This window comes from Chanos chanos, chromosome 5 (assembly GCF_902362185.1).
Source record: "Chanos chanos chromosome 5, fChaCha1.1, whole genome shotgun sequence".
Taxonomy (NCBI): domain Eukaryota; kingdom Metazoa; phylum Chordata; class Actinopteri; order Gonorynchiformes; family Chanidae; genus Chanos; species Chanos chanos.
This window is the reverse complement of record NC_044499.1, coordinates 37,361,454-37,370,874: the sequence shown is the minus strand read 5'-3', so window position 1 is coordinate 37,370,874 and position 9,421 is coordinate 37,361,454. Positions and strand designations below refer to the sequence as shown.

General features: G+C 41.7%; 1 protein-coding gene across 1 annotated transcript; it reads left to right on the top strand.

The window, feature by feature from the left end:
* Positions 1–5,734: 5,734 nt before the first annotated feature.
* On the top strand, positions 5,735–9,101 carry eif3f (eukaryotic translation initiation factor 3, subunit F). The gene is made up of 8 exons (XM_030776016.1): positions 5,735–5,851; positions 6,047–6,117; positions 6,373–6,452; positions 6,950–7,087; positions 7,286–7,377; positions 7,495–7,631; positions 8,755–8,868; positions 8,992–9,101. Exons 1-8 carry the CDS (start codon positions 5,740–5,742, stop codon positions 9,067–9,069), a joined length of 822 nt encoding a protein of 273 aa, XP_030631876.1. The 5' UTR covers positions 5,735–5,739; the 3' UTR covers positions 9,070–9,101.
* The last annotated feature ends 320 nt before the right edge of the window (positions 9,102–9,421 follow it).

Below are 9,421 nucleotides of genomic sequence, written 5' to 3'. Positions count from 1 at the left end.
CTTGAGGGTGCTCTGAATGGGTGCTGCTGTAGAGGTTGATGCTGAGGTAGATTCTCAGAAAAATAAACTAGAGCGGAGCTGATCAAACATGGGCGCTCATACAATCTCAATTAACTACCTACAAGAATAAGGAGATTTCCAAAGGCTACTTACCGTTGCTTTCCCTCCATTCCACGTGGCGGGAGGTAATTATCCAGTGAGCCCACCATAGATACAGACTCTCTAAGTAAGGTAATCAAAGCCAGCAGTACTCAGCAACTCCAACAGACCCACTAGTAGCAGGTGTTTGGCTGCAATATCAACGTGAGCAGAACCAATCAACACGACTGCTCAGCGGCAAGTCAAAACAGCTGGCAAGCAACTACGTCTGTTAGTGATGTACAAGTTCAGCAAGTACAAGTGAGTGGAGCCAATCAACACATGGACACTCAAATATACTCACGTAAGGAAGAAAATCTAAATCCAGAAAACCAGAGGCATAGTCAGAAATTTATTTTCGGCAGGGCCTCGGCAAAAGTGAGCAGGCACGACTTTCACTTATGGTCCACACATTCTTATAACCCACTGCTGAACTGAATGACAGGTCAGACACCCCATATCGCAACTGTAGTGTACTCAGTAACCAAGCCAATCCAATCTTCTGTTCTTTGTTTGCATTGGAACGGAGTTATGTAGTAAACCACATAATACTGCCACATTTTTATTCATCAAGCACACTTTATCCAGAAGTAGCGTAAAACGCACACCCTGTCACAACAAACGCACAATATAATACTGTCACAACACTAGCATGGGTTTCCATCCAACTATTTAATGCAAATTAACGCTTTGCATCAAATCTTTTAAGTTGCATAAGAAATTTGTTCGCTGGAAAGAGGTGATTAGCATAGGGTAAAATGATACTGGTTGATGGGAACAGGTTTAGTCGAATCAGCAAGGGGTTTCTTGCAATTTTATCACGTATTTCTGTTAAAGTTGCCCTAGACAAGTTCTAAACCAGCTGTTCACCACTCCTCCTGCGATGAGGTGAGTGTATATTTTTGATCCACATAACACATGTTACAGTTCCTGTCTTCTTCCCCCAACCATGGTCAGGAGATACAGGGAAGCCTCCGTATGCAGGCTTGAGGGCCGAAGTGCTAGCCGCTCGGGTAGCCAACTTGGGGTAACTTCCCAAAACTTTGCTTTTACTCCCTGCAGTCGGCAAGCAGAGACGACTCTGGGACTCAGTGAATTGCCTTGAGGTCGAGTGGCTTTATTGCCTTGAGACGAACACAGTTTTACCAAAAAGAAATAAGATATATGCTTCCCAGGACCGTTTTTCCCCGCTAGCCATTCATACATTACCTGCCCCTTTAGTTAACTCTCTGCTGTAATGCTTTTCCACCTGCCTCCACTCCAGTCCCACAAGGTTCGGTTCAGCCTCGCATCGCAGCCTGCTTAGCTGACATTGCCTCCTGGATGTCTGCTAACCACCTCAAACTCAACCTGGAGAAAACTGAGCTTCTGTTCTTTCCTGCTAAGAACTCCCCTAAGATCGACACTGCAATCACCATCGAGGGATCTGTGGTGTTCCCCACCAAAGCAGCCGAAACCTAGGCGTAACCCTCGTCAACCAGCTAACCCACTCCGGTCACATCGCGGCAGTCACTCGATCCTGCAGATTCTCCCTATACAATATCAGGAGAATCCGCCCATTCCTCACACAACAGGCAACCCAGCTCCTGGTCCAAGCGCTTGTCATCTCCCGCCTGGACTACTGCAATGTCCTACTGGCTGGCTTACCGACCTGCGCCATCAGACCGCTCCAGCTCGTGCAGAACGCCGCTGCACGCCTGGTCTTCAACCTCCCTAAGCACTCTCATGTCACTCCACTGCTTACTGCGCTCCACTGGCTTCCGGTAGCTGCCCGCATCCAATTCAAGACACTGGTACTAGCCTACCAGGCAACAAGAGGCCCCGCCCCATCATACCTTCAGTCCCTAATAACTCCGTATACCACTACGAGAACCCTCCGCTCTACGACCTCTGGTCAGCTGACGGTCCCCTCACTTCGGGAACCCGGCAGCCGCTCCTCCCGACCATGCCTCTTCTCCGCCATTGCCCCTCGGTGGTGGAACGACCTCCCTCATACAGTTAGGACTGCGGAATCCCTCACCATCTTCCGCAAGAAACTGAAAACCCACCTCTTCAGAACCCACCTATCCCCCTAAGCCTAACCCCCTTCCTTAAATAAATAATAATAAAAAAAAACTTGTCTTGTATCTATGTTTGTCTAAGAATTCCAGGGTGCAATTCGAAGGAGTAAATTGACACTCAGTCTTTTTAGCGATGTATGCTTATGAGGTATTAGGAATCTGACTGATGCACTGATTGTAAGTCGCTTTGGCTAAAAGTGTCTGCTAAATGCTAAATTGTAAATTGTACTAGACTACCCATAATGCATTGCCCTTAAAGCACCACGCCACATTTTATAACACACAGCTGATGGAAATGCACACAGACATTCATCCAAATTTTCATGAATGCACGCAAAATATGCAGATATGTTGGGTGGAAAACCAGCTGCTATCTCCTGTTGAAGATTTACATCACTGGAACTATAAAGTCAAAACCAAACTTGTTAATTGGCTAATAAAGATGTCAGTCAAAACCCACCAAGCATGATACAAATAAAAAATCAGGACACATTTTCTTTATTTCAGGAGCATTTGTGATGATATTTTAGTTATATTATCAACCAATTTAACGAACAATAAGGTATTATTTCTTAGTAATAAAATTACATCCTAACTTGGAGAGACTAGGCCAGTCAGGCCCGTCCTTTGAAAACTTATCTAATTCTTCTGAGACACAGCCGGGGAGGACAGAGAGCTACGACTCCAGAGGGGCTGCACTCTTCTCATGATTTAGGTGACTATTCAATTTATCCACCAAATTACTCAACGACCAGGGCGAGAATGAGAAGGACAACGTCATGACATGCGTGGTTTATATACTACGCGGTTGTCGTGGTCACGTGATGACAGAAGTTCATACATGTTCTCGACCAACGCGGGACCACATGAGGACTTCCACTAAACTATTGATTACCTCTTACGGTCTGTGAGGGCTTAAATAGAACTTCCATTTTAAATACGACATGTTCCGTGGGCTGTAATCGCTGTCCATTAACAATCTTGTTAGCAACCTTTCTATAAATGTTATTTCCAAAATCTAGTAGTTTTTCATTAGATGGCTGCTTCGATCAATTGGTGGTACGGTTGCAGCTGAAACACTCCGCAACTCTAGCCTTCAAAAATGAACAGTGTAGGATACTGTGTGAAAAATTGTCATTGAACTCAGAAATTTGATTATCTGACTTTTTAAATGGGGCAAGTATTAAGGTTTAATATATATATGAGTAATTTGTTCCATTAAATCAATGAGAACCAAATGCTGAGCCGATGAACCGAGGAGAGATTCGGTGCCATTAAAAATACATTACAGACCAATATGTAAAGCAACAGCGATCCGTCCCCTGCCGCGGGGTCAATGATGAGAAACGCTTGGTGCACTAAACTGAAAATCGATAACTGGTACTGTGTTGAACTGTGTACCAGGCACTTCTTATCTGCGAGCGCTTTGAGATTGACGCTGTGCCCTTTTCCGAGTCCAGCAGAATGACAGATTCGGTCATATCAGGCTAATCAGTGTTTGCCATGTGCTATTCACTGTGGAGATCAAAAACAGGTCGGCAACAGTCGACGCGATACTTCACCGCCTTGGGAGAACCCTTTAGAATCACTCTGATCCCCCGTTTTGCGTGCATTCTTACAGTTGATGTCCAAAGAGATGTGTTAAATGGCGCCTTTTTAAAATAGAGGCTTATTTAAAAAAAATAACTTGAATGTAGATATTGGCAGACCTGCAAATCTTGCACGAGCAAGTTTCCCAAGGTCTTGATTTAGCCTACTAGTGCTGTCTGAAACACTGGACTCTAGGTATCAAGTCAAAGCGTTTATTGTCGTATGCACAGTAAGAAACACGTTCCCCGTGCTATGAAATCCTTACTTTCTTTGCTTTCGACCCTTCGAACACCATTCGTTAAATAACTTAAGTATAAAAAGTACAGATAAAGAAAATAATAAGAATGTATAAAAAAATCTAAGGAGGTAGAGATAAAGGAAAATAGTAAAAATGTATAAAAGAAATATTTAAGAAATATTTAGGAACACTATGTACCATATACAGAGAAGTATAGACCTACGTGGCAAATAGATGTGTATCTCAACTGGCTGACATAAAAAAGCCAGATTTCACTGACAATATTGGGTTGTATGCTTTCATACAAGGAAAAGCAATCTCGTTTTGTTTCCTTGAGAAAGGATGAAACTAATGATCAAATTCAGAGGCGCATTTTCTCTCTTAATGGTTTCGGGTAACTCATCTCGCTTCTAAATTATGTTCGATGAAGCCTCTGTTTTTCTCATCTTTCTCCGGGCCTACAGCGTAAAGGGCAATTCCAAACTCAATGCAGCACCGATAGTCACCTCCAGGCACAGTGCGGCGCCAATACACGCGCACAAATTTGCCTATGTCACTGAGAAGAGACTTGCCACACAGATTTTCACCTTACTGTAAGGAAAGATTTATATCACATACGAAACCAATTTTATGACCAAATAATTATTCGTCACTTTTCATTTTAATACCTCGTTCCTTTTCTGCAAATATTTATACATTTGTTGTGCATTTGGTCCAAGATGTCACACGGACTTGGTCACACATGTACTTGTCATCCAACTTAGCCTCCAGTGTGAGCGTGTTCACACGTCCAGGTGATAGGGTACAGGCTATGGTGTCAGTTATTTGGATCACAGCTGTGCCTTAAATTGACATCAGACCACACCAGCGGAAGGGAATAACTTCAGTGGGAGTGAGGTTTTTCTACGGGATCATCGCTCTCTACAACTTCAGCTGACATTACGGGTCACAGAATGCGTAGCCAAGACAAATAACACAAGTTTACCTGAAGTTTACCTTTTAAACACGACGGACGTTACTATTTATTTATTTATTCAGTTATTTGTGGTGTTTCTTTGCTGAGGATGATGATAACTGCTGAACTTTTTGAACATAAAGCCATAAGTTGTTAACTACATTTGAAAATGCCTCCAAACTACAAACTTGTCTGCTTTGTGAATTATATTTAAGTATATTTTATGAGAAATAGATAAAAATGTGGCAAACTCCGCTTTGGTCGGTGTAAAAAGCCCAAAACAGATAAAGCATTTGATTAGGAATTATCAGAGAGGTACAACAGCGCCTGGGTCCGCAAGATTTGACTCAGGGAGCTAATAAGCTGAATCGGTGGCTGTCTGCGAGGGTGGCAAAGACTTAGGAGATCAACAGATTCCAAGGTGGCAAAGCCCTGCTGAGATATGTTCGTATCACTGGATAAGAACAGATGACACACTGCAGTAGGCTATGCTGGTATCTGAACGGACTAGATTACAATGTGGTTTAGCACAGGTTTGATAAAAATTAATCTTAAGCATTGGATAATGAATTTCGATTCGAAATCGGTGATGACAGATCTAAATATTTTGCATATATTTATTTGCACGTACTTTGCGGTCGATATGTTGCAACTGTCAAAAAGCAGTTGCAACAACTCACCACTACGCGGCAACAGCGCAAATTTGATAGAAGATTTCTTCTACGATTTCTGGTGGCATTGCACTTCCTCTTGAAAACATGGCGGTCCACGGCCCAGTCGTGAAAATCCACCCGGTGGTTTTGGCTTCAATTGCCGACTCTTATGAACGAAGAAACGAGGGAGCAAGTCGTGTCATCGGAACACTGTTAGGTACGACGTTCAATTTAGGGCATATATCTAGTGCCTGTTATATTTTGATTACTACAAAACAGTCGAGTGTTAGCGGCGAGTCTTAGCTAGCTTGTGTATCTGCGCATGTGATGCTTGGCTATTAGCTCTTTTGGAAAACGTAACGTTAAAGTAATTCGTACCTTCTAATAATGTGATACAAAAATATTTTTATAGGAACAATAGATAAACACTCGGTGGAGGTCACCAACTGCTTCTCTGTCCCACACAATGAGTCTGAAGATGAGGTAAGTCCATGGCTAAATCGTATTGTTCGCATGATGGAATACGAGTAACCAAACATAAAGGTTTCGTGTTGGATCAACGTTAGGTGTATTGTGGTTATTTAATGTATTTGTCGCATTAATGCGAAATAATCTGTCAGTTTTGATACGCGCTTAATTTCGTTGTGCCTGATCATTAGAGTGAGGTGTTATTTTTATATGTGGCTTGGTCCCATTTAACTCCATTCCTATTCTGGCTTGGATATGCTTTGTTATTAGGTGGCCGTGGATATGGAATTTGCCAAAAACATGTATGAACTCCACAAAAAGGTTTCACCCAGTGAGGTTATTATTGGTTGGTAAGTGTTTCTCTTTGTCTGTGTTGTTTATGAAGGACTGAAAATAATGTAACCTGGAGAATTTCAGATCAGTTGATCAAGGTCCAAAGTTATTAGGGATTTTTCTCTCATTTTAATTGTTACCAAATCTGAGTGGTTTTTGTCCATTCTTCAGCCAGTCAGTCACATACAGTGTTTAGTTGAAACAGAGTGTAACAGACCTTTGTGTCAATGAACCAGATTTGAGAACCCATGTTATAAAGTGCTGCAAATTTGTAAGAGCACAGCCTGATCAAAAAATGTAATGTGATGCTCCCAGAGTGTAATTTAATTGCTCAGATTTTCTGTTTTTTTGCTTTGTTTCTGATTAAGTGAACAGGATCCTGTTATCATTTCTCATCCAGTTTTGTTTAGTCATGTGTCTTTCAATATGTCTGAACCCTTTAACAACATTGTATAGGTTGGCATATTAAGTGGCATAGATTCTATTAAAGATGCATTATTTACTGATATTTCAGGTATGCCACAGGATATGACATCACAGAGCACTCTGTTCTGATCCATGAGTACTACAGCCGTGAGGCTCAGAATCCTATCCACCTCACCGTGGATACAGCTCTACAGAGCAACAAGATGAACATCCGTGCTTATGTCAGGTCAGATGACTTTACATGCTTACCCTTTTCGTCTAATGTGTCTAAACCCATCCATCTGTTTTTAGATGCATTTATCTTCTCACCTGTCCATTCAAAAGGCTTCTGTTTCTGCCTGTATGCTCTCTCTGAGCCCTTTCTGTCCTGCAGCACTTCCAGTACAGGCAGACTGATAAACTTATGGTTTCTTTGTCTTGTTAGTGCTCAGATGGGGGTTCCCGGAAAAACGGTTGGTGTCATGTTCACCCCTCTGACAGTGAAGTATGTTTACTACGACACAGAACGGATCGGAGGTATGTTAACGTCACCTGTTCTGAACTGTCAGGATTGATCCAGTATTTCTTCCTCTTCTGCCCTTGTCATGTTGGTTCTATCAAAACTAAAGTAATGAAACAACCCTGTTTCTCTAGTGGATCTCCTGCAGAGGACACGAGCTTCTCCCAGTCGTACCAACGGCCTGACCACCGACCTTGCCCAGGTGGCGTCTGCTGCAGGGCGCATTCAGGAAATGCTGACCACTGTACTGGCATACATAGAGGATGTGTTGGTGAGACTTCCCTCCCTCAGAGCTGTAACTTTGACATGTCATAGTCTCAGTTATTTTAACCATTGGGTTTTTTTGGGGTTTTTTTATTGTGCTGTGGTTGATTGGTTTAGTGAGATGGTAGTTTCCATCTTTTTTCAAGTGAACACTAGTCAAGAAGGCAGCAACAAAATAAAACAAACATGAAAACTTTAAAGCTGGATAAGCCATCATAACTCTAATGCAACATATAAGAAATTGAATATCTTATGCAAATGTGCAAATTAAATAGTGCCAAAGCCATCTTCATAGCCATTGGAAATATGTGCACACATCTTCTCAGGATTTAATTTTTTTTAAGTGGTTATGGATATGAGTTGTCCCGGTTGTACATATTTGAGTAAAACGTTCAGGGAGAGAGGGTACATTGTAATGAACACGTAATGCTGTGAGTGATTTTCTACGTTATGACATTGCGTTATTAACGATTTATGTCCCGTTAACTGTGCAGTATAAGTTTCAGAACGTTCACTATGTGGTAGGAAGGAATGCTGAAAAGCTTTTGGAAAAGTGGCTTGATTGAATTCATTACATTATAGAGTATAAAAGGTTCTCGTCAGAAAAAGCCTATAACTCGCTCTGTTTTGAATAATAAGCCATGATGGCATCTACTGTACAAAAATCAGTCATTAGGTTGTTTCTTATTTTACTGTTAAAGCCCTAGAATTACTGAGCCTGTGAATGGATGGAGCTGACACAGGTTTTGGTTGCAGTTGCTGAGTTGGCTAACATTGTCTTACTGTCCAATTGAGTAGGCTAACATTGTCTTACTGTCCAATTGAGTAGGCTAACATTGTCTTACTGTCCCATTGAGTAGGCTAACATTGTCGTACTGTCCAATTGAGTAGGCTAACATTGTCGTACTGTCCAATTGAGTAGGCTGACGTTGTCTTACTGTCCCATTGAGTTGGCTGACATTGTCTTACTGTCTTCTACACCTGCAGTTAGTCATTTTGCTCTGTATCCACATTGTTCCTGAAACTATTTTAAGATATTTTATCGTTTTATCAGATAGATAGCTAAAGAGATATAACTATTGGGTAAATGTGAATATGTAGCACTGTAAGAATTTGAATCTGTCTCTCAGTCCGGTAAGGTGATGGCAGATAACAGTGTTGGGCGCTATCTGATGGACCTGGTTAACAAGGTGCCCAAGATCTCAGCAGAGGACTTCGAGAGCATGCTCAACTCCAACATTAATGTGAGTTAATATGTTTCACTGGCTTTTTGCATAAAGGTGTGTTGGTATGTTCTGACTATTTCCTGTATGGTGATTGTGTGTGATCATGCATCCTCACCCTCTCTCTCTCTTTCTCTCCTCCAGGATCTTTTGATGGTCACATACTTGGCTAACCTGACTCAGGCTCAAATTGCTCTCAATGAAAAACTGGTGGTTCTGTGATGACAATAATAATAAAATTTATCATTCCATAACTCTGAGTGTATTTGTGTGACTTCTTTAATGGTTATCATGAATCATTGTGGTATGTGAAATGATTTTTTCATTGTAATGTTTGTGCCTAATAGAAACCAATGTGAAGGTCATGTACTGATAATATCTTTTTAGTGGAGGCAGCATCTTAGCCAGCCAGGACACTAACGGTAACACCTGTTTGGTAAGCTCTTATGAAAAAGGCTTAAATCTGAGAACAGTCTATTAAGTTCCGTGGAATGTGGATTACTGCACGGTTTTCATTATGTAAATGGGCAGAATGGATGGTACTGGATTGACATGGTGGTTGGGCGAGTGCATA